The sequence below is a fragment of the Cebus imitator genome, unplaced genomic scaffold (genome assembly GCF_001604975.1).
Source record: "Cebus imitator isolate Cc_AM_T3 unplaced genomic scaffold, Cebus_imitator-1.0 Scaffold76, whole genome shotgun sequence".
NCBI classification, from domain to species: Eukaryota; Metazoa; Chordata; class Mammalia; order Primates; family Cebidae; genus Cebus; species Cebus imitator.
In genome coordinates, this window is record NW_016107391.1 from 10,583,353 (window position 1) to 10,609,278 (window position 25,926).

At 39.5% G+C, this 25,926-nt stretch overlaps 2 protein-coding genes across 12 annotated transcripts in view; both read left to right on the forward strand.

The window, feature by feature from the left end:
• The window catches only part of FNIP1 (folliculin interacting protein 1), a 152,582-nt gene extending 150,614 nt beyond the window's left edge, over positions 1-1,968 (forward strand). The window contains exon 16 of the mRNA XM_037739958.1: positions 551-1,968. Within this exon, the coding sequence (XP_037595886.1) occupies positions 551-629 (79 nt within the window). The 3' untranslated portion in view covers positions 630-1,968. The remainder of the gene's footprint in view (positions 1-550) is intronic.
• An 8,323-nt stretch (positions 1,969-10,291) lies between these two features.
• The window catches only part of RAPGEF6 (Rap guanine nucleotide exchange factor 6), a 234,319-nt gene continuing 218,684 nt past the window's right edge, over positions 10,292-25,926 (forward strand). For 7 of the 11 annotated variants that reach the window (XM_037739935.1, XM_017532126.2, XM_017532129.2 and 4 more), the window contains exon 1: positions 10,292-10,570. In XM_037739935.1, the coding sequence (XP_037595863.1) occupies positions 10,502-10,570 (69 nt within the window). In that variant the 5' untranslated portion in view covers positions 10,292-10,501. The remainder of the gene's footprint in view (positions 10,571-25,926) is intronic. The other 4 variants (XM_017532132.2, XM_017532127.2, XM_017532133.2 and 1 more) reach the window with 2 other exon arrangements.

Sequence of the window (25,926 nt, forward strand, 5' to 3'; positions counted from 1 at the left end):
TTTTTGAGACAGGATCTTGCTCTGTCGCCCTGCTGTTGGTGCATGGCTGACTTTAGCCTCAACTTCCCAGACTCAAGAGATCCTTCTGCCTCAGCTTCAGTAGTAGCTGGGACCATGGGCACACACCACCACTCCCAGCTAGTTTTTAAAAATTTTTGTGGAGACAAGGTCTTACTATGTTGCTTAGGTTGGTCTTAAACTCCTAGGCTTAAACAGTCCTCCCACCTAGGCCTCCCAAAGTGTTGGGATTACAGGTATGAGTCACTGTATCAAGCTATTATTACACTAGATTGTAGTTGTTAGTCATTGTGCCTTGCCCAAATGTATGTTCTATCAGCATGTCATTGAGATACTTTCCTACATTTATGATTTTGTTACTCATATCTGTAGTTCTGTGTTTTATTTACTGAAAAATTTTCCTTTTGTCCTGAGTGACCTAGGTCCTTAACCATTGAGGTACTGTGACCTTACAGGTAGTGGTCATTGCCTATAGAGTTCATGTCCTCAGTATAGAAAATCAGAACTGACATTTTTTTTTCTTTTATTTCAGGATTGAATCCAGTGATCTTCCACTTCTGGCTGCTATAGCAAGCACTCACTCTCCATATGTTGCACAAATACTCCTTTAGTATGCCTAAAGATTGTTAGAAATTGGTGGGAAGATAAGTAGAAACCAAGGAAGCAGACACAACATGCATTTGTGGAGATTCTTTTTCCCTCTTAGACTTTCTTCTGAATGAGTCAGTCACCAGGGTATCCTGCACAGCATTGTGTATTCTGTATATGTCAGATGGCTTTTTCTTTTTGACTGGACTTTTGGGTGGTGGTAGATTTTTAAACAAATTAGAGCAACGTTAATAATTTTGAAGCATTCGAAAAAGCCAAAATGTATGGTAGAAATTTCTACAAAATGAATATTATCAGGAGTTTCATGTGATCACTGCAGTGTTGTCACAACTCATAAATAGCAACAGTGTCTCATGATTTAATGGCTCAGAAAGTCATTTTGTTAGTTTTTAATTTTCAATTTCTAAGGTACAGAAATCTCTAAAACCTTGATTATTTGTTATTTTGTTTTGCAATTCAAAACAGCTAATTTCTGGTTATTTCTCCAAGTATTTTAAACAGCCTGTTAATTATAACAAACTTAGAATAATGAGTGTAAATGTGTTATGTTATCCACCCAAGTGTACATATATACCTATTTTTTTAAAAAAGCAGAGGTAAGAAATACAAGATTGGTAAACACACCTTAAAAAAAAAAATTACAACTAGTATTGTCCATAATGCTGAACTGTTACTTACTGGTGATTTTTCTGTTTCACATAACCTAAAATATAAGTAAAGCCAACCTTTTGAAGGTTGAGATTCCCCAAATGAGAATACTACTTCATACCGTTTGTTTATAAGTATGAACTATTCTTATGAATATTAATATTTACATATTCACTAATTTGACATAAATAAAAATTAGGATTAAAAATTACACCAAAGCATTGGCAAAAACAATACTATATTCTTTAAAACTGCTCAGGTAGCCAAGGCCCTTGCTTTTGGTATCAGCCCTTCATGAACCCATAGGAGCTGAATATTTGTTTCACTGCTTAATAATACTCCATTTACACTAATAGAACTCATAACTCTTAAAATTATTCTCTTTTTTCTACGAGACTCTCCCTTCTAAAATTGCGTTTTTTTTTTTTCAAAGAATTTTACTTCTCAGTCGTTGCCTTTGTACATACTATAGAGTGTTGCTTGTAAGAAAGGCTAATACGGAACCAAACTCTTGTAAATAATGTAAATAGAAAGTTGGGTGGATAAAGTTTTCAATATGCTCTACTACCTCAGTTTACTTGAATACTACATTATAGCTTATTCTTTGCTTGTCTGGTCTAAGAAACTTAATGCTAGTAGTAAAGTTGGTTTCTGCTTTCATTGACTATTTTCATCGTAATTTCATCATTGATTTAAAAAATACACTTGTTTATTCAGTTATTAAAATACATTTACTGTATAACACATCCATTCTTGCTGTTAAATTTTCAACAGTTAATGGAAAGTTGTCTTTGACCTTGAATTTACAGCATTGGGTCACATTTTGCCTTGTTCTGTATGTATTCAAGAGACCTCCAGGCCAGGTGCAGTGGTTCACACCTGTAATCCCAGCATTTTGGGAGGCTGAGACAGGCAAATCACAAGGTCAGGAGATCGAGACCATCCTGGCTAACATGGTGAAACCCCATCTCTACTAAAAATACAAAAAATTAGCCAGTGTGATGGCACTCAGGTGGCTGAGGCAGGAGAATTGCTTGAACCTGGGAGGCAGAAGTGGCAGTGAGCCAAGATTGCATTACTGCACTCCAGCCTGGGCAACAGAGTGAGACTCCTTTCTCTCTCAAAAAAAAAGAGAGACCTCCAACTAGATGAAGAAGAAATGATTGTTTTTATGGAATGTAAACCTGAAATTGGTATGTCTGCAATCTGTTTGGCCCATGACCTTTTACCTGGTCCCAGTTATTACCTGAATCTCCCATGGATGACTCGCTGCCAAGGAGTGTTTGTGGATATATTTACTTTGGCTTAATTTTCTTATTGCATGCATTAACAAAATTATTTGGTTGTCTAATTTTGGAATTCTGTGAGTCAATCTTTTTGGCAGAATTCAGAATATTAAAAAGTTCATACACTTGTGGGCCATTTTACTTTTTTTTTTTTTTTTTTTTTTAATGGAGTTGCACTCTTGTTACCCAGGCTAGAGTACAATGGTGCCATCTCAGCTCAGTGCAACCTCTGCCTCCCAGGTCAAGTGATTCTCCTGCCTCAGCCTCCCAAGTAGCTGAGATTTCAAGTGTGTACCACCACGCCCAGCTAATTTTATACTTTTATTGAGATGAGGTTTCACCATGATGTTGGCCAGGCTGGTCTTGAACTCCTGATCTCAAGTGATCCACCCGCCTCGACCTCTCAAAGTGCTGGGATTACAGGCATCAGCCACTGCACCCGGCCTTGTTCATTATTTTTATATTGTAGCTGTATGTAGCAGTTGGATAATGTCTGGGTGTTTCCTTAACCATCAAACTATTCTTTATTTAAAATGTTTATTTACCATTTATAAATTCTAGTCCTCAATAAGTGGGTGGCTCATGCTACTGTTGTTTCTAAAGCTAAGCTTCGCTGGGAAGGAAGTGGCCTATAGTTCCTTAAAGAATCATTAATCCTTATAGGATTCCTGAGTTGTTGTTTTCCTCCCCCGTCCCTCCCATTCCTGAGTTTTATAATTCCTAATCCTTCTATAATTTCTGTTACCTTCATCATAGTCATTCTTTCCTTATGCAAAGCCCAAGGAATGAGCTGCTGCTAGTTTAAAGTGTGGTCATTATGATGAATGTGAAAATACTTTTGGCTTGTTCAAAATAATTTTTTCAAGTTATGATACAGACAGTTGTTACATATCAAAATGAAAACCCTGTTTATTGAAATAGGAAATAAAAAAGGGATCTTTTACATTATAGAATTAAAACTTTTTTTCTTGTATATAAACTAATTGGTTTGATTTTAAGTATTTCTGGCTTTTATTAATGTCTTAATTTTGAGTTTGAAAATGTTAAGTGCAATAAAAACATACTATTACAGATTTTGTTTTGTTGGAATTGGCATACTCTGGGGATGATCACTTAAAAAAACAGATTTTACACAATGCCTATTTCTGGTATATGTCTTATAAGATTGTTCTGCTTTTTCTAAGTTACTTAGTTGATGGATATGTAAAATGTACATAGTTGTTTCTTGTTCTGTATACATTTCTCAAATGTACACTTGTATTATAATAACCTCCCAGTTCTAGGGGATATTTGTGCAATAAATACACATGTCAATTTGATGGATGGCGTTGGTCTTTCTTTCATATATTAAAGTATACTTAACATTATGGAGTCTGATGTCAGACCACCTAGATTCTTGCCCAGAGTTAACTTCTAAGGATGTGACCTTTCCACAAAGGTAATTTAATAGAATCTACTTCATGAGGTGGTTGTGAGAATCAAATGAAATAGTGAATGTCAAGAATTTAGCTCAGTGCTGGCATACTCCAAGTGCTTAATAATTTTTGGTTGCTACTTTTACCAGATAATGTGGCCAGTCTTCCTCCTGTGTCCCCCCCCCCACCTATTGTTGTGAGAATTTTTAACATGTTCTTATGAATAAAAACATAGTTACAGAAAATAGAGTATCTTATACAGACAACAAATTGAAAATTTATTTAAATGCTTTTATGCAAGCAAACTGAACCCAATAATCAAAAACCTAGAAGTTACATATGTTGTTAAGAAAATTGTATTCAATGCAGGCCGGGTGCAGTGGCTAATGCCTGTAATCCCAGCACTTTTGGAGGCTGAGGTAGGCAGATCACCTGAGGTCAGGAGATTGAGACCAGCCTGACAAACCTGGTGAAACCCCCTCTCTACTAAAAATACAAAAATTAGCCAGGCGTGGTGGCAGGCACCTGTAATCCCATCTATTCAGGAGGCCGAGGCAGGAGAGTTGCTTAAACCTGGAGGCAGAGGTTGCGGTGAGCTGAGATCGCACCACTGCACTCCAGCCTGGGCACAAGAGCAAATCTCGGTCTCAATAAAAAAGAACATTGTATTCAATACAAATTAGTATACTTTACAAAAAATTGGCTGAATAGTTTGGGTTTTAGTCCTCTTTGTTCACTGATTTGCATGTGACTGAGCAAGTCTGTTGTCTTTATCTGTATTGTAGGGAAGTCAGCTTTGTGCCTGCTCTATAGCAGTGATTCATCAGTGAGTAAGCATACAGTATTGGTAAGTTCTCTTCCTCAGGCTGGGTTGATCTGGGCAGAGTTAGTCCTGGAGGCAGGACTAGACCAGGGGTTTTTTGATGTACCTGTTTTCGTATAATATTACATGTATCACTCGTAACCAAAGAGAATAAGTGGACTGTTTCAAAGCAGATAAGTCTCAAGTATTTGAGAAATAATCTCAGCTATTTTAGAGGTTTAAAATTGGTAACATTTACGAGAAGATTTTTGCTAATGAGAAAAGGAAATATAGAGACTTTAATGTGATTATTCGAAGTCATACAGTTTTTCCTGTGTTGTTCATCTTTTCTCCCAGACCAGAATGGTTTCTCAACTACTGTGTGGTGACAGATACATTGTAAAGATATCCGGTATTTCTTCATCTGTCTTTGCCAATATGATAGGTAGGGGTAGGGTGGCAAGTAGGACCAAACCTGAGCTGAAGGTGTGAGTGGGAACAGCTTAGGCAGATAGAAAAAGGGGAGACAGGAGAGTGTAGTGCTTCCTGTTTTTTTTCCTTACTGCAGACTGGGCTTTGCCATGTTTGCTCTAAATTTAAGATTAATTGAGACTTCCCTGAAAAAAAAAAAAAGCAGTCAAAACCAGAATATGTTTCCATCCATTATTTGTCAGGAGAACTTTGGTGGCCTTTTGGTCTTAAAGGATGTGCTCAGTTACCCTCTCTCCTCCGATAGTGAGGTGATTAGGTCTCTTTATCTTTCTTTTAACACCAACTTTCTTTCTGGTAAACCTGAATCTAGACCTGATCCCTTCATCAGACTGCAGACACCACTATCTGGGTTAACACAGACTTCTTAGACATCCCACAAATAAACCTGCATTTACTCTAAGGAGAGTCTTAAGTTAAAGAAGCCTGAGCTTCCTTCCTTTTCAAGTGCCTGTCTTAATAAGGACAGTCCAAAAACCTGTCTTTATATTTACCTCAGTACACAAATTCAAATTAATGATAAAGGCAATATTCCTTTCCTACATTGTCTCAAGGGGAAGGACGAAACTGTCGATAAATGTGTAAATACACGGAAGGTATTAGTTCCTTAAGAATCTTGTGGTACCATTCTTGGGGGGCATTTTTGGTCTAGCACTTACAAGTCAATGTCCTTCTTAAGTATGGTACAATGGCTGGGCTTAAAAATGGATCAGACTAGTTTAGAACTACAGATACTATAGTTTAAAGTTGTTTTCAAACCTGGTTGCATATTAGGAGCACCTGGGGTAGCTTTTGAAAAATATGAATTCCTGGATCTCCACTCCCAGAGATTCTGATTCAATGATAACAACTGACCTTCTGGATGTGAGTCAGTAAAAGCTCTTATTTTTCCATAGTAGTGACTCAACCTGTAGCATACTCCAAATCTCAATTCCTTACTTCATTTCAAATACTGTTAAAACCAGAGCCCTTTACTTCATGTTTTTGTGGTTTGCAGTTATTCTGGAAAGATGGATATATGATTATGTTTGTTTATTGAGCATTCAATTTTGCAATGCAGTAGCTATGTAACCAGACATCATCTTTGTCAGTGGAGAGCAATCTACCTCTCTTTTCTTTAAAAAAATTTTTGGCTGGGCACAGTGGCTCACGCCTATAATCCCAGCACTTTGGGAAGCCAAGATTGGTGGATCACAAGGTCAAGAGATTGAGACCATCCTAACACAGTGAAACTCCATCTCTACTAAAATATAAAAAATTAGCCAGGCACGGTGGCAGGTGCCTGCAGTCCCAGCTACTCGGAAGTCTGAGGCAGGAGAATTGCTTGCATCTGGGCGGTGGAGGTTGTGGTGAGCTGAGAATGCGCCATTGCACTCCAGCCTGGGCAATAAGAGTGAAACTCATCTCAAAAAGAAAAAAAGAAATTTTCTTTCACTCAAGCAGGTTCATGATATTCAAGTACCTCTTTTTCTAATTGCAAAGTGTCCTCTTAATAAGTCAGTCCTTAGTTCCCTTTGTTAATTCAGCAAATGTTTATTCAACACCTATTATGCGCTAGGCATAGGTTTGGGTACTAGGGATATGCCAGTAAATGACACATTATTTCTGTTTATATAGAATTTACATGTTTTCCCTTTTGTGGAGGGGATAGACCAAAAAAACTAAATACATATATATGTTACTCATATGTAATGTGCTGTCAGGTAATAGTAAGTTTAATAAAAATAAATAGTTAAGCCAATTTTTTTAAAAAGTCCTTATTTTCCCACAATTTGATAAATTACTTGCATTTAGACCATTATATTTTTCTTTCAGATACAAGTTAATGCTGGTGAACCCTGCCCTGGAGGTTGCCTTTTGTCTGAAAATAGCTATTAGAACTTTACTGTCTCTCCTCACTTTTTTCTGTATATAACAATATAATATAGTAAAGGACAAGACAGATTTTGAAAATGTATACTTTTTAGATATGGATAGTCACCATGGATATTAATGTAGTTTTTACTGTTGCTGTCTAATGACAAAGCCTAATTATGTTTGCATACTTCCTCTTGTGAAATATATTCAGAAAACAGAATATATACTCATGTAACCATCAATAAGGCCAATAAGTAGATCATTTTCAGCAGCCCAGAAGACCCCGTTCTCCATGTGCTCTATCCTGATCATAATGCTCTACCTTCTCATTTTTGTAACTACCAACCTGACTTTATTTCCTTGCTTTCTCTTTACTATTTTACTTCTTTATATGCATTCCTAAAAGACCTAATTTTGCTTGTGTTTAAACTCTGCATGTATAATTATACTCTGTATTTTGTTTTCCTTTTTTTCTCTCAATATTATGTTGGAGAATCATCACTATGTGCTATGTAGCTATATGCCATTGTGGATGAATATTTCACAATTGATCCCTTCAGTATTGATGGATATTTGGGTTATTTCCAGTTTTGGGTTTCTATGAGTAATGAACATTTTTGTCCATCTTTTCTGTTAATAGGGCAGGGGTCCCCAGTCCCCATGCTGAGGCTGCTACTGGTCCATGGCCTGTTAGGAAGCAGCTGCATAGCAGGAGGTGAGCAAGCATAACTGCCTGCGCTCCACCCCCTGTCAGATTAGCAGGGGCATTACATTATCTAGGAGCAGGAACCCTATCATGAACTGCACATGTGAGGGAACTAGTTTGCATGTTCCTTATGAGAATCCAATGCCTGATGATCTGACCTAGAACAGTTCCATACTGAAACCCTCCCCCCGCAGCCCCATAGAAAGTTTATCTTTCACAAAACCAGTGAAATAAAAGGTTGGGGACTGCTGCTACAGGGCCTATATCAAGGAGTGGACTTGCTGTCACAAGGTGTGTTATGTTTCAGCTTTATTACTTTTTTTTTTTTTTTGGTCAAAAGTGACTTCCCAACTTGGACTTAACCAGCAGTTTGAAAGAGTTCCTCTTGCTCCACATCTTCACAAATACTTAAATGTGTTTCTGAATTGTTACAAGTGAAAAAAAACTACATTTAAAAAATAAAGTATTCATAGTTTAATTTCTACTTTAGAGAAATCACTTCCCAGGCTGAAGCAGTGGCTTACAACTATAATCCCAGCAGTTTGGGAGGCCAACCAAGGTGAGTGGATCACTTGAGGTCAGGAGTTCGAGATCAGCCTGGCCAATATGGTGAAATCCTATTTCCACTAAAACTACAAAAATTAGCCGGATGTGGTGGTGGGGGCCTGTAATCCCAGCTACTCGGGAGGCTAAGGCAGGAGAATCCCTTGAACCCAGGAGGCGGACGTTGCCGTGAGCCAAGGTCATGCCATTGCACTCCAGCCTGGGCAACAAGAGTGAAACTCAGTCTCAAAAATAAATAATAAATAAATAAATAATCACTTCCCAGAGGCGAAATAATGGAAATAATAAAGAGTGCTTGGATTGTGCAGACAACATACTAAGTGCTTCATGTGAATTTTCTCACGAAACCTTAAGAAAATTCTGAAACAATAGGTCCTTTATATTCCCATTTAACAGATTAGGAAAATGAAGTTCAGAGATGTTAAATAGCTTCAAGTTACTTAACTAGAAGAGGTTTAATATTAGAGACACAAATTCTAGGTTTGTTTGCCCCTAAATTCCAAGTACATGGTGATTATGCTTTATAGTTCCTTTTCTCTCTTTCAAACTATTGATGTGACTCTGGAAATTGATCCTTGAAGAATGGAAGGGATAGCTTTTGTCTGATCCTGCGCAGGCCTTTGAGAGGTTATATTTATACAAAAAAAAAAAAAAAAAAGATGAGGAAAACGGATCGTCTGTCCCACCTTGTGATTTTTCCTCAATTTATTTCTACAATGGCTATGTCACACTTCTCTAGCAAGGTTTTTGTTCTACACCTGAAAAAGAGAAATGTTAAAAGTATGTTGTTGTAAATTCCCAGTTTGGACAAGCCCCAGGACCAACAGAAAACAGCCCTTATTAGCATGAGCCGTCATTGCCGAAAATTACTGTGTGAATCGGTCACTAGTTGAAAGCACCGTCATAATCATAAATCACTTTGTTATTCAGTGAGCTGTGCTAATTGCTGTGAGAAATACCAAGGCGTACCTACATGTGGTTACAGCCCTCAAGGAGCTTAAAATTCAGTGGAAGGGTGGTGTTGCCAAAGTTAGGAACTGTTACCTATGAACTTATGAGAAAGGGTAAGGACTATCCTAGAGCGATGGATTCTGGAATTGTCAGTGAGCTTATTGTTGAAACAACCTCAGCAGCTCTCTGGCTGCTCCTAAGGGTGGTCTGTTTTTCTTACCAGTGAAACAGTCTGTTGGGAAGCAGACTAGAATGTAAAAAGTATTGCAAGAGGTGCCACTCAAGTTCAACCCTAAACCCAGTTGCCTGAGAGAGGGCTGCCCAGGGCATTTACTTTCACGAACGCAGTCCAAACCCAGTTTTTTGACTCAAAGGTAATCGTCAGCTGGCCGCGGCACTGGCTGCCCATCCTGGCCGTCAAAATTTGCTTTCTCTGACCTGGTCTTAGGACGTCCGTTTCGAATAGAACAAGGACTTTTCTGTGGGCAGCTTTCACAAGAGATTTCGTTTTATTTAAAGAGATACGGTGTGCGTGGACTTCCTTGTCAAATGGCGGCTTCTACTTCCGTATATTCAAAGTTGGCTGTGGAAGCTGCAGAAGGGGAGCGCAAGCCCGGGCTTGGCCACGCCCTGGGCTTCCGGATTTGAGCACAACAGTTCTCTCCACTCAGAACGCCATCCCACGGTTCTGCCCCAAAATGCTACTTTTGCTCAGGCCCCGAGCGCGTTTCCGGCTCCTACGGCGGATGGAGAGGCCAGAACCACAACATTGAGGCGGATCCCGTGACGGGTTTAGGTGAGGTCTCGCGAGGTGTCTTTGAATCTCACGACTACTGCAGGAAACAACCTACTCGCACCGCCCCAATTCTGACGTCACAGTGGAGTCACTCCCTTGGGTGCTCCTTAGCGTGCGCGTGCGTGCGGCGCAGGCGCACTTACCCTCCCCCGCCCCCGCGCGGGTTTGTCTACGGCCAGTCGCGCGTGGGTAGAGGCCCTAAGCGGGCGTTGCGAAGGGTTGTTTGCTTGAGCTTGGACCTTGTTACGGCGCGAAGTTCCCTCTTTGGGGCGGGGGCAAAGTACCGCACCCTTTGCCTGGGGTGAATGAACTGTGGCGTGGGCTGCTAAGGGCAGGCTGGGGAGCACCCGGACCGTGGCCATGAACTCACCCGTGGACCCTGGCGCTAGGCAGGCGTTGAGGAAGAAGCCGCCCGAGCGGACTCCCGAGGTGAGGCTGGTCGACCCTCGTGCGCGCCCCACAGTCCAGCAGACAGCATCCCCCTGTCTGCCCGAAACCCGCGGCGACTGCCCTGTTGCCAGAGCCTCGCACCTGCTACTGGGTATCTGTTCTCTTGAGTGTCTGCCCTGACCCAGGCCCTTGTCGCCAGTAGGATACTGACCGCCCTTACTGCCCGTGATGCCGTCTTAACCCGCGTACCTGTTCTTGCTGGGGGCTTCCAAGTGTAGTTAAGAAAGCACCATTATTAAGTGCTTTATTAATTATTTTTTGAGTTGGGTAAAATATTCGTTTCGGAGTTAGATGCCTATTCGTTTAAGTAGACTATGAAAAACGAGATGGAAATTGTAAAGGAAGTATCTCAGCCATCTAATTTAGAAATAGTTTTTCTTTTAAAGATCCCTGAAATATTGTACAGTTGCTTAAAAATATATGAAGTTTTCAAAGTTAGTTTAAAAGTTTACGTCCAGTCAAATGGTGAATTTTGTGTAAATGATGGATGTTTAAAGATCACCACTGTAGGGACTTTTTCAGACTGTCCCTGGGAAATTTTACAGTATTTCGTGCTCAGATCCAAAATTTGCTGTGTTGAGTTAACAGTAATTGCATTAGCTTAAATGAGTTCATTCGACCTGAAGGCTAGTTTTCACGCACATAACTAAAACCTGTTAGGTTTGCCTATCCAGGTAGAATGCTGAGGTTTGGGGGAAGATTTTCCTTTATTTGGAGAAGTTTCTATAACAGGTGGGACGTGTTTTCTAAACAAAACAGCAACAGTGTGGGTGGATTGTTGGATTGTCTTATTTAAAGTTGCAGTAAATGAAATGAAATGCTTTAATTCTTTCTAAGTCACTTTGGAGTTCTTCAGATATGTAGTGTTTTGCATACTGAGCCTTAGGGCTGCTCAGCGGTTGGGCTGACCTTTTGGTACATGATCATTATTCAGGCCCTAACTGATGTCATGATAGATCAAATTATGTTATTGAAGATCCTGATGCTTGCATAGGAACAACACAGATTCTACCACTTTCCAGAGTTCTCTTTTCGAGGTATGCATTCATAATTCCATGTGTTTTTATTTCCTTATGATGATTCCTGAAGTCAATTTGAGCTTACTGATAGTATAAATTTGAGTAGGCGAATTCGCGTACAGCTTTGTAGCATTGGAAAGTATTATACAAGGCTTACAATGTGTAATGTAGGTCTAGTTTAGTGTAATTTCTTCTCTTTTTTTTTTTTTTTTTTGAGACAGTCTCACTCTGTCACTCAGACTGGAGGACAGAGCAAGACTCCATCTAAAAGAGATCAAAACAAACAAACAACAAACCTCAGCTATAAGTCATAAGATTAAAACTTTTTTTTTTTTGTGAGACAGCCTCACTCTGTCACTCAGACTGGAGTGTGGTGGCATGATCTCAGCTCACTGAAACCTTTGGCTCCCGGGTTCAAGAGATTCTTCTGCCTCTGTCTCCCGAGTAGCTGGGTCTACAGGCACGTACCACCACACCCGGCTAATTTTTTGTATTTTTAGTAGAGACGGGCTTTCACCATGTTCCCCAGGCTGGCCTCAAACTTGTGACCTCAAGTAATCTGCCCACGTTGGCCTCCCAGAGTGCTGGGATTATAAGTGTGAGCCACAGTGCCTGGTGCCTAGACACTTAATTTTAAACATTACTTGTGTTACTAAATTCACATTTTAATGGGAAAATTCTACTGCTCTTTAACAGTAGAATTATTTAGTTTGAAATTGCCTTTTTATTTGTTTGAGACAAAGTCTCACTTTGTTGCCCAGGCAGGAGTGCAGTGGCCCAATCTCAATTCATTGCAACCTTCACCTCCTGGATTCAAGTGATTCTCCTGCCTCAGCTCCCGAGTAGCTGGGATTCAGGTGCACACCACCATGCCCGGCTAATTTTTGTATTATTTTTAGTAAAAATGGGGTTTCGCCTTGTTGGCCAGGCTGGTCTTGAACTCCTGACCTCAAGTGATCCACCCACCTCAGCTTCCCAAAGTGCTGGGATTACAGGTGTGAGCCACCGTGCCTGGCTGAAATTGCCTATTTTTGAGCCTTAGGAAATTTTCTAACCTGTTTTTAAAGTTATGTTGGCCAGTGTGTGCTGTGTTAAGTACTTTATTTTATTGGAACAGTAACATTGCTCAAGGGAATAATAAATAGCTGCCCACAGTAAACAGAAGATAGCCCTGACATCTAGCAGCATAAGAGATTAACTGATGCATTTTTAGTGCTTTTGAATGAGTGTAGAATTTGTTTGGGGTAAAGAAGTATGAAGAAGGAAATCTGAATTTTAGTGATGATTTGTTTGTGATAAATAATTTAACGAAATTCTCACAAGTTCATTTCTGTTTTAAGAAGGTCCTTGCTCTTTTACTGGACTCCTAAGAGTCTATTATAAATATATTAGCTCAATAGTTGCTTACTGAGAGTCTACCAGTTCAAGGCACTATTCTGTGCACTAGGTTGTATCCATGAGCAAAGCACGTCTGCCCTAGTAAGACTTACATTCTGATAGTGAAGAGGGGGGAAAACAGATAATGAATATAATAAACAGATAAGTTACATAATATGTAGCTTATAATTGCTATTAAAAAGCAGAATAAGAGGGATTGAAAGCAGTGGGCAAGGGCTGGGTTGCAGTTTAAATAAGGTGGTTTGTTTGTCCGGGTTGAGATGATTTTTGATCAAAGATTTGATGCATGTGATGGCATTAACTATAGGGGTATATGGAGAAAGTGCTTTCTCAGCAAAGGGAGCAATCGTTGCCAAGACCCTATGTTGAGAGTGTGTCTTGATACATTCCAGAAATAGCAAGCAGCTTTGTGTGACTGGAGAAGGGTGAACAAGTGTGAGAGCAGTAAGAGATGAAGTAGGAGAGGAAGTAATGATGCATAGCATAGGGCACACGATGTAGAACTTTCTAAATCATTGTAAATTATTTGACTTTTCAGTGAGACGGAACACTGAAAGATTTTGAAACAGAGGAGTGATATTGACCTACTTAACCTTTTTTTTTATCTTTGGTTTTAAAGAAGGTCTCACTGTATTGCCCAATCTGGTCCCTAATTCCTAGGCTCAACAGATTCTCCTGCTTCAGCCTCCCAAGTAGCCGGAACTACAGGCAGGTGCCACTACACCTGACTACCCCGCTTAATAACGTTTTAAAAAGAGTCTCCTGGCTGCTGTGTTGAGAATAGACTGTTGGTGTTTAAGGGCAAAAGCAGGAGGTTAAGGCCATTATTGCATTAAATCAGGTAAAAGGTGATAGTAACTCTGACTAAAGTGATAGTGATAGTAACGGAAGTGATGAGAAGTGGTCAAATTTTAGAAATACTTTGTAGGGTTAGCCAACAGGATTTGCTAATGGATTAGGTGTGGACCTTGAGGAAAAGAGAAGAATCAAGCATGATTTCAAAGTTTTTGGCCTAAATGACTGGAGTGTTGGAGTTATTGTCAGAGAGGTTTAAGCTGCCATCAGAGAGATGGGGAAAACTGCAGAAGGAGTCGGTTTTAGGGGGCAAGATCAGAAACTGAGTTTTGAACATGTCAAGTTTGAAATGTCTGTTAGAAATGAGTAAGAAGTTTCATATACAAATTTATATTACTAAGAAGCCTGGGCTGGAGATAAAAATTTATAGTCATCAGCATACATATACTGAAAGTCATAAGACTAGATAAAATTACCAAGTAATGAGTGTACGTATAGAATAGAAGAGGACCAAGGACAGTGAGTGCCATGGGACATGAGAACAATATAAGGTCAGGGGAGAAGAGTAGAAATCAGCAAAGGAGAATGAGTGGAAGCAAACAGTGCAGTAGGAGAAAAACCAAGAGAGTGGTGGTGTACTAGACGCCAAATTAATAAAGTGTAAAATAGAAGGGGTTTATTATTATTTATTCAGCTTATTTTTCCTTGAATGCCTACTGGGTGCAAAGCATTGTGAAAAATATATAAAGGGATAAGAATTAGTATGTTGAAATCATTTGTTTGCATTGTGTAATAGATGAGTAAATAATGAGTAAAGAACTCCTTGTGTTTCTGGGACAAAATTAATGGTTCCTATATTTTGAACCATCTGTTGTCCTTAGGTGAAACTACCAACTCTGGCATAATCCTAGTGAGCCAGACATCGAGTATAGACACATGTTATAAAGTGTGCCGTTTAGATATCTTTCTAACTGTGTGTGTGTGTGTGTGTGTGTGTGTGTGTGTGTGTGTGTGATTTCTCCTTAAGATTCAGCTTTCACAGAACATTGTCTTTCCTGAGCTAGTTCTCTGATTTCCTTTTTCAATTTGCAAAGATTTTCTTATGGAAAGTTTTAGACTTAAATACTTTATGGAAAATTAAGTGCTCTAAAAAAACAAAAGCTGTTAAGGTACAGGTATACCTCCCAGATACTGCAGGTTTGGTTCCAGACCACTGCAGTAACACCAATGTCCCAATAAAGTGAGTCACGTGAATTTTATTTCCTGGTGCACATAAAAGTTGTTTACACATAGAGTAGTCTACTGTGTGTGATAGGCTTATGTCTACAAAAAGGTATGTACCTTAATTTAAAAATACTGTATTGCTAAAAAAACATTAACCAGTCATCCGAGCTTCAGCCAGTCGTCATCTTTTGGCTGGTGAAGGGTCTCACCTTAGTGTTGATAGCTGCTGACTGATGAGGGTTGTGGTTGCTGAAGGTCAGGGTGGCTATGACAGTTTCTAAAAATAAGACAATGAAGTTTGCCGCATCTATTGACTTCCTTTCATGAAAGATTTCTCTGTAACATGTGATGCTGTTTGATAGCATTTTACCTACAGTAACTTCTCTCAAAATTGGAGTCAGTCCTCCCAAACTCTGCTGCTGCTTTATCAACTAAGCTTAAGCTTATGTGGCATTCTAAATTCTTTGTTGTCATTTCAACAACGTTTGCGTCATCTTCACCAGGAGTAGATTGTCTCAAGAAACCGCTTTTGTTGCTCATGCATAAGAGGCAGCTTCTCATCCACTCAAGTTTTATCATGAGATTGCTGTAATTTGGTCACACCTTCAGGCTCCATCTCCATTTCTTTTTTTTTTTTCCTTTCCTTTTTGTTTCTTTGAGGTAAGATCTCATTCTGTTGCCCAGGTTGGAGTGTGATGGCATAATCACAACCCACTGTACCCTCTACTTCCCAGGCTCAAGTGATTCCACCTCAGCCTCCTGAGTAGTTGGTACTACAGGCGCAGGCCACCATGCCTGGCCGATTATTTTTGTAGAGAGGACATCTTGCTATGCTGCTCAGGCTGCTCTTGAACTCCTGGACCCAAGCAGTCCTCCCAGTTTGGCCTCCGAAAGTGCTGGGAGCCAGCCCAGCCTCCATTTCTAATTCTAGTTCTTTTGTTATTTCTACCACACATGCAGTTGCTTCCTTCACTGAAGTGTTGTACCCCTCAAAGTCATTCACAAGGGTTGGAGTCAGCCTCTTTCAAACTCCTGTGTTGATATTTTGACCTCCTCCTATGCATCACAAATTTTTTTTTTTTTGAGATGAAGTCTCGCTCACGCCGTAACCCAGGCTGGAGTGCAGTGGCGCCATCTCGGCTCACTGCAGCCTCCACCTCCCGGTTTCAAGCAATTCTCCTGCCTCAGCCTCCCGAGTAGCTGGGCTTACAGGAGCATGTCACCATGCTCGGCTAATTTTTTGTATTTTTTAGTAGAGATGGAGTTTCACCATGATAGCCAGGGTGGTCTCCATCTCCTGTCCCTGTGATTTGCCTGTCTCGGCCTCCCAGAGTGCTGGGATTACAGGCATGAGCCACCATGCCTGGCCCACAATTTTTTTCTTTTTCTAAGTGGTAGTCTCACTACATTGTCTGGGCTGGGAACTCAAGTGATCCTGCCACCTCAGCCTCCCAAAGTGTTGGGATTGTAGGCGTGAGTCGCCCTGCCTGGCCCACAGATATTTTTAATGGCATCTGAAATGATGAATCCTGTCCAAAAGGTTCTCAATTTTTTTTTCACAGGTCTGTCAGAGGAATCACTATCTATATCAGCTGTAGCTTTATGAAATGTGTTTCTTAAATAGCAAGACTTGAAGGTTGAAATTTTTTCCTTGATCCATGGGCCACAGAATGGATGTCAGCAGGCCTGAAAACATTACTAATCTCCTTGTACATCTCCATTTGTGCTCTTGAGTGACAAGATGCTTGTCAGTGAGTAGTAGTATTTTGAAAGAAATCTTTTTTTCTGAGCAGCAGGTCTCATCAGTAAACTTAAAATAGTAAACCATACTGTAAACAAATGTGCTATCATTTAGGCTTTGTTGTTTATTTATCGAGCACAGGCAGGGTAGATTTAATGTAATTCTTAAGGGTCTTAGGGTTTTAAAAGTGGTAAATGATCATTGGCTTCAACTTAAAGTTACCAGCTGCATTACCCTCCAACAGGAGTCATCCTGTGCTTTAAAGCTTTGAAGCGAGACATCGATTTCTCCTCTGTAGCTATGGAAGTGTTAGGTGGCATCTTCTTCTGATGTAAGGCTGTTTGTTTTGTCTGCATTGAAAATCTGTTTTTTAGTGTAGCCACCTTCATTAATTATCTTAGCTAGGTCTTCAGGATAACTTACCTTTTATGTTAGTGGAGATGGCTTTTTTTCTTAAACTTCCTGAACCAGCTTCCACTAGCTTTAAACTTTTCTGCAGCCCTCTCATCTCAACCTTTATAGAATTGACAAGCTAGGGCCTTGCTCTAGATTAAGTTTTGGCTTACGGGACTGTTGTGACCGGTTTGATCTTCTATCCAGACCACTCAAACTTTCTCCATATCAGCAATAAGGCTTTTTCATTTTTGTAAATCATTTTTTTTGGTCACTAAAGTAGCACTTTCAATTTCCTTCAGATGCTTTTCCTTTGTATTCACTGCATGGCTAACTGTGTGGTGCAAGAGGCCTGGCTTTGGGCCTTTCTCAGCCTTCCTAAGTTTAATCATTTCTAGTTTTGAGAGATATGTGACTTTTTTCACTTAAACACTTAGAGACCATTGTAAGGTTATTAATTGGCCTAATTTCCATGTTGCTACCTCTTGAGAAATAGGGAGGCCCCAGGAGAGGGGGGGAGAGAGAGAGATGGGGGAACAGCCAGTGGAGCAGTCAGAACACATATATCGATTAACTTTGCCATCTTACCTGGGCACAGCTCGTGGTGCCCCAAAACAGTTACAGTAGTAACATGAAAGATTGCTGATCACAGGCCACCATAGCAAATGTAATGAAAAAGTTTGAAGTGTTATGAGAATTACCAAAATGTGACATGGAGACATGAAGTGAGCATGATGGACTTGGTTGAGATAGGGTTGTCATGAACCTTCAATTGTATTTTAAAAAAAAACACAACCCACAATACGAGCCAAGCACAGTAAAAACAGGGTGTGCCTGTACTTCTTCATGTCATTATGCCAGAATTCCTTAAAGAAGCCACAGTGATAATTTGAGACCTTGAATTTAGCTGTATCTCAATTCAGTCCACATTTAATACCATTCTTTATAACCTTTCTTTTTTTTTACTTCAGAATGAACTCCTTATATTTTCCTAAATGTTTATTTCCCTCTCAGTGTTTAATGCCGTGTTTTGCACATACTAAATGATGAAAAATATTTTACAAACCAAAATTTGGAAATATATTTTGTAAAGTCATCACGTATTGAAAGGATAGTACTTCCAATTCATTAGAACTGCTAACTTCATATTTCTTGGACGGTCTTAGCAGCTTGGTTTCAGTTAATTGTTATGGACTAGGACCTCCTAGGACTATGTTTTCCCACTTACTCGCTACATTTTATGTGCTTCAGCATTATGTATCTAACCACCTTGTCCTCAAGATTCTTCAACCATTTGTCCTAAATTGAAGCCATTATTATTCCTTTTTCATATTCTGTTGGCAGTTGGCCCAGTTGCGCTCTCTAGAAATTTGTATTATTTCTCTTTATTCCTCATAGACAATTTGCCATTAAACTTTATTTTATTCCCTGAATCTTTTTATTTCCCCTTTTCTTACTAGTTTTACTACTCTAGTTCAGGCTATTTTATTGTTTCCACCCCCAGATTTTTGCTTGAGTCATTTTTATTGTCATCTTGCTGCTAGAGTGATCTTCCTAATGCTCAGATCTGATTATGTTCTCTTGCTCAGAATTTTATTTCCCGTTTCCTAGGTATAGATTACCAATTCGTTATTCAAATCATTTTTGGAAATTAAAAGAGAAGGTATTGTCCGGGCATGGTGGCTCACACCTGTAATCCAAGCACTTTGGAGGCCAAGGCGGGTGGATCACCTGAGGTCGTGAGTTCAAGACTAACCTGACCAACATGGTGAAACCCTGTCTTAAAAAAAAAAAAAATCAAAAAAAAAGAGAAGGTATTAATATTCATGCCAGAATAACAGGTTAAAGAGGGACTGTCCCACTTAAACTGGGATATGGCTACCTCACCCAGATGATTAATTTGTACATTCATTTAAGAAATAATATTTCTGACATATTAAAAACCAAGGTTGTAGAGAGGAATTGAAGCATGATCCCTATTCATCAGTGACTTGGGAGACATAAACATAAATGTGGCCGGATGCAGTGGCTCATGCCTGTAGTCTTAGCACTTTGGGAGGCCGAGGTGGGTGGATCACGAGGTCAAGAGATTGAGACCATCCTGGCCAACGTGATGAAACCTTGTCTCCACTAAAAATACAAAAATTAGCTGGGCGTGGTGGCGTGTGCCTATAGTCCCAGCTACTCAGGAGGCTGAGGCAGGAGAATTGCTTGAACCCGGGAGGCGGAGGTTGCAGCCAGCCGAGATCGCACCACTGCACTCCAGCCTGGCGCCAGAGTCAGACTCTGTCTCAAAAAAAAGAAAGAAAACATAAATGTAATAAATGTTATGATTATTAGTGACAAAGATATGAATAGGGCTTTGGGATTACAAGATGGGGAAAGGAAAAAACTTCATGGAGCAGCATTGAATTCAGTGTTAAATGTCATGAATTGATGTCTGGATGATCGAGAGAGGACATTCCAAGCAGAGAGGCAGGAGCAAAAGTACTGATGGTGGCAAGCCATGTATAGTTGTAGAGTAAGAAGCCAGTCTGTAAGTCTAGAGCATGCATTCCCTTTGGAAGTGATATCACTCCCAGAGATGCAAAAATTGGTTTTTAGGGGAGTGAGGAAAAAAAATTGCTGCTATTGCTATGGTTTGTAGTCCTCCAAAACTCAGCCCTAAATTGGCAATGTCTTATTCCTTAGTATTTAATTAGGAATGGGGCAGTGCTTAGGAAAATTTGTCTGAAAGGTTCTTTTGGAGGGGGTGAGAATGAAAAAAAGGTTGCAAAACACTGGGCTAAAGTTTACGATGTTTGGGGATGATGGTTCATGATATCAGATGTTAAATGATGAAGCTGGATGTACTAGCAGGGCTTGGATAATTTCAGGAATTTGGACTCCATCTTGTAAATAAAGGAAAAAGAACCATTGCAGGGTGTAAAGGCTGGAAATAAGATCAGGTTTATAAAGATTACTATGTGAGCATTTTGGAGATGTAATTGAGTGGGGAGGAGCAGACCAGAGACAAGGAGGCTTATATGTATACAGGTAGACCAGACATATATTTTATCCAAACTGGGATACTTTTCCATATGAAAGATAAAACTATTAGTGATTATTACTAAGATAATATGGAAACCAAGAAGTTTGTTTTGTTATTAGTAACAAATGCAGTAGTTCATGTGTGAGATAAGGTCCTAGACCCAGTGGTGGCAGCAGTTAAGTGCGATAGTGAGATATAAGGAGGTAGAATTAGCCCAACCTGGTCACTGATTGGAAAGGTAATTTCTCTCTGTCCCCCAGACTTTTTTTAAAAAAAACTTTGAAATGGACTATAAAAAAGATAAAGATATCTTTTTTAAGATATCCCTAAATATATATTTGCAGATTAATTTTTTTTTTTTTTTGAGACAGAGTTTCACTCTTGTTACCCAGGCTGGAGTGCAATGGCGCGATCTCGGCTCACCGCAACCTCTGCCTCCTGGGTTCAGGCAATTCTCCTGCCTCAGCCTCCTGAGTAGCTGGGATTACAGGCACGCACCACCATGCCCAGCTAATTTTTTGTATTTTTAGTAGAGACAGGGTTTCACCGTGTTGACCAGGATGGTCTCGATCTCTTGACCTCGTGATCCACCCGCCTCGGCCTCCCAAAGTGCTGGGATTACAGGCGTAAGCCACCGCGCCCGGCCATTGCAGATTAATTTTTACAAACATATTTTACTCTGTATATCATGATATAGAATATAGATAAAGAATATTACCAGCACACCAGAAATTGCCCCATTTTCCTTCTCAGTCAGTATCCTCCCAAAGGAAACCACTGATCTGCTTCTGTCATTGTAGATTTGTTCTACCTTTAAACTTAATTTGAGTGGAGTGTGTGTGTGTGTGTGTGTGTGTGTGTGCACGCGTGCGTGTGTTTTAGATGAGGTCTTGCTGTGTTGCCCAGGTTGGCCGCCAGCTCCTGGGTGCAAGCAGTTTTCCCAAGTAGTTGGGAGTACAGCTGTGCACCACCATTCCCAGCTCATTGTGAGTATTCCTTTCTAGCAGCCAAAAGGACTATGAAGCTACCTTGGTTCTTTGCATTTTGCCTTTGGACTGGACTTTGAACCTCCTGTCTTGGGGCTTTCCTTGGTATTCATCTGATTATCCTTCGTATCCTGGCACTAAAATCTCTCCTTTTTCTTTGCATTGCATAGGATGGGAACATGTTACATACAGTACGGTGTTACTGGCCTTTGAATTTTGCATTTGGACAACCCTACTTCAAATCTGGGCTCCAGTTCTGAGAATTTGAGTGATCCTAGGCAAGTTATCTAACTTCTCTAGGACTGAATATCTTTTTAGGATTCTTGTGTGGGGTAAATGAGATAATATATGTGAAATAATTAGCAAAGTGTCTTGATAATAAACACTCAGTAAATGATAGCCATATGTATTAGCTGGCTATTTTTTCTGTTTGGAAAGCCATCCTCTGGCTTGGCACATTCTGATTTTTCACTAAAATCTCTAGTGCTCATTTGCAGAATTGTGCATCCCTCCCTCCTCACTTTTCCACTCCTCTGTGTTCCCAGGATACTTTGCGCCCTCTTTCACCATAGTAATTACTGTGCTGTGTTATGATTACTTGCATATTTCTCTCTGATTATAAGCTCCTTGAAGACAGCGAGTGTACCCTTATCTCCTGGTGTTCATCACACAGTACTTGGTACGTAGAAGATATCTAAATATTTGTAGAGTAAATTACTTTAAAAAGGCAATGTGAAAAATACTGTTTCTTTACTATTCTAGTAGTGATATCTACTTGTCTAATATTTAAAGTGCTGAGATAAAAAGACTCGATGAATTTTGGCAAAATGGCAAAATTTTCTTTTACTATTCTCATTAAATATGAATAAAGTAGAGTTACCACAAACTGTTTTACCTGGCAATTCTTGAGAGACAATTCAGATGGAGGAAACTTAGTAATATCTTGGAACAGAGACTCCTTTTCTGTATGGCTTCAAAACACATTTCCAGGGAACATCACAGAAAAATAAAGATAAATGCCATTTCAACTGTTTATGTTCTTTCACCAAATGATACAAAACTTCTCTGGGCAAAATTTCATGCTCTGCTAGGTGTTAATGTGATTGCCGACTTAAAATCAGAAAAAGTTTTTTTTTCTTTAAGAACTAGGTTTTTTTGGTTATTAAAAGTTAAGAAGAGCTGAGATTTTTTAAAATGTAAAATTTAATATAATCTGTTACAGAATTTAGAATAATGATCTTTAAATGTACACTTGTAGAGTTTTTTTCTGAATTGGCGAAAGAGCATCAATTGATTATACTTGGAGTCATTTTTGAGTGAGTCACTGTGCACATCTCTGGTTGTCAGAACAAAGATTCTGTTGTGCTTTCCTGCAACAGATGCACATTCAGAGGGTTCTTTGGGAAGAAAAAGAACTTAGTTATACTTCTGGGGCCCCTTGACCTTCATTTGTAAATCCAGTTGGATAGAAAGGGAATGTTAGATCAGGATGAGACCTGGATTATCTGGATGAACATTTTTTCCAGGCCCATCATTTTACATATGTTGGAGATTCCTAATTTGATGAGCTTGACTGAAGAATGAGAAATTTTATTAAAAATAGATTGTGGAGGCATAAGCAACACATGTTTGATGTTCCTTTGGCATGTAATGACAAAGGTGAAACACATTCTCCACTATTTTAATAAAATTGCTCATTCTGTTTTTATTTACAGCCAGACCTTAGTTTACTCAGGCTGGTCCAAGGTAAAGTCAAATGTTAAACACAGTGTTATAGAGTTCACAATCATTCCGTCCCTTGCGAAGACCAAGATTTTGTCACGTAGTTAGGCTCATCATGCCTGCCTCCTCCTCCTCTTTGGTGAATTCTGAGGGAAGTTTCTCAGTCTTTCAAAATCAAAATCTGAAGTGTCTGAACTTGCACATGACCACAGCTTTTCTCAAGGAACCAAACTAAAATAGGTTACCATCCTCTGTGCTTTTTAGAAAAGAGTTTTTGAGTGTCCTAAGTGCCTGTTGTGGAGTTTGGATTCTTAAGTGTCTCTGTGAGGCACAGGTGAATACATAATTTTTTTTGAGGGAGACTGCCTAATGAACATTTGTGCAGTAAATATTCTTAAGCACTGTTTCATGTGCTAAGGTTAAAAGATTAAAGACGGCTCTTCCATTTGGGGAGGAGATAGAGAAATACATAGACAATTAAAATATGACCTGATTAAATACTGTGATAATTATAAATATCAGGTGCTCAGGAGTTTGTAGGAAGGCCCTTGGGGGAGAAGAGCAAAGTGTAGGCAGGTGCTGTTGAAGTTGTTTTAGAAAAGGGAACCCTGATGAATCTAGGATACAGTTGGCCCTTCATATCCATGAGTTTTGCATTTGCGGATTCAACTAACCGAGGATGGAAAATTAGTTAGGCCTCTGATGGTTGCGCCTGTGCTGAACATGTACAGACTTTTTTCTTGCTAGTATTCCCTAAACAATACAGTATAGCAACTCTTTACATAGGATTTCCACTGTATTAGGTATTAATAAGTAATCTAGAGTAATGACTTAAAACATACAAAGGCCAGATGTGGTGGCTGATGCCTATAATCCCAAAATGTTGGGGCCTAGATGGGTCCTCAAACTCCTAGCTGCTTGAGCCCAGGAGTTTGAGACCAGCCTGGGCAACATGGTGAAACCCTGTCTCTACAAAAAAAGTACAAAAATTAGCAGGGTGTGATGGCATGTGCCAGATACTCAGGAGGCTGAGATGGCAGGATCTCATGAGCCCAGGAGGTTGAGTGTGATCACACCACTGCACTTCAGACTAGGCAACACAGTGAGACTGTCTCAAAAAAAAAAAAAAAAAAAAAAAAAAAAAAGAAAAAGAAATTAAAGCATACCAGAGGATATCTGTAGGTTATATGCAAATACTGTACCATTTTATATAAGGGACTGAAGTGTCTGTGGGTTTTGATATCCACGAAGTCTCCTGGAATGAATTCCCAGTAGATACCAAGGAACAACTGTATATAGAAATTTAGGTGAAGAAGGGAAGGTGTGTTTCTTGAAAGGGTAACAACTGCATATGCCAAGACCACAAGATAAGTATGGTATATACATGCAAGTTGCCTAGGCAGCTGGAACACTGGGACAAGAATAAGTGGTAAAGTAGATGAAGCTGGAGGGATAGTCAGGATCCGGATCATGAATTGTGTTCTCCTTATTAAGGAACTTAGATTTGGCTTCCATAAAGATTGCTCTGGCAGTAGTGTGAAGAGTGGATTTTAGGCCGGGGATGGTGGCTCATACCTGTAATCCCAGCAGTTTGGGAAGCTGAGGCAGGTGGATCACTTGAGGCCAGGAGTTGGAGACCAGCCTAGCCAACAGGATGAAACCCTGTCTCTACTAAAAATACAAAAAAATTGCTGAGCATGGTGGTGCGTGCCTTTAGTCCAAGCTGCTTGGGAAGCTTAGGCATGAGAATTGCTTGAATCCAGGAGGCAGAGGCTTGCTTTCTTTCCTTTTTTTTTTTTTTCTTTGAGACAGAGTTTTGCTCTTGTTGCCCACTCTGGAGTGCAATGGCGTGATCTTGGCTCACCCAACAACCCATCATCAGCTGAGATTGAGTCATTGCAATCAATCCAGGGCAACAGAGCGAGACTCTCTCAAAAAAAAAAAAAAAAAAAAAAAAAAGGATTTTAGAGTCCAGTTATTTCAGTTATTCACTGAGAAATACTGAATTTCTAAAATGCCTCATTTGTTTGTAGTAGTAAATGGAGATATTTAGAAAGTAGAATTGACAGATTTCTGGCCAGAGCCAATGAACCTGAGTACTGTTACCTAAATTAGGGAACTGGTAATGAATTTTGCACTTGAGTTGCTGATGAGTCAGCCAGATGAAAGTGTTCGGTGTCCAGTAGAACATAGAATTTCTAAGTTTACTGTAGAGTTTTGGGCCAGAAATACAAATATTGGATTCATAGGCATATATGATAGTTGAAGCTATGGATGTGGAAGATATTCCTCACAGTAGAGAGTCTCTAGTGAATAAAAGGCAGATGTTGCCGTTCTGAGAACATAAACTTTGTAAACATTTATAGGAGTAAGAAAAAAATGAGAAACCTATGAAGGAGACTTAGAAGGAGCAGATGGACCCAAAATGACAAAAAATAGAAACGGAAAAAAAAACAGCCAGAGCAGAAAGGTAATAATGGAAATAAAATACTGAAGACTTGCATGCTATATGGTGGTTATTGGATGCCTGTCACTGTTATGAAAACTATATATACATTCAATCCTTCAAGAAACCCTCTGAAAGAAGGTATTATCCACATTTTACATACAAGGAAATTGAGTCAGATTAATTTGTCTATTGTCACACAGCTAGACACAATGTAGTCAGGATTCAAACCTAGGCAATCTGATTTCATAGTCTGTGCTTATAATCATTGCTAAATGTTTCTCATTTAAACAAGCATCCAGAGAGAACCATATTACAGGAGGATGGGAGAGTGAATGATAACATGTCAGCAGTCAAATGCTGTAGAGAATTCAAAGAGAGATAAGGATTGAAAAGTACATGTGGAATTTAGGATTAACAAGTATTAGGTGACTTCAAAATGCATAGTAAGATCCGAAAAGTGAAGTGAAAAGCTTAACTTTGAACTTGTAAATAATTGGATGCTTAATGTTTTGATACATTGTAATTTCAGTGATTAATTATTGAAGTCCTGAAGTTTAAGCATATCATTTGAGACTTT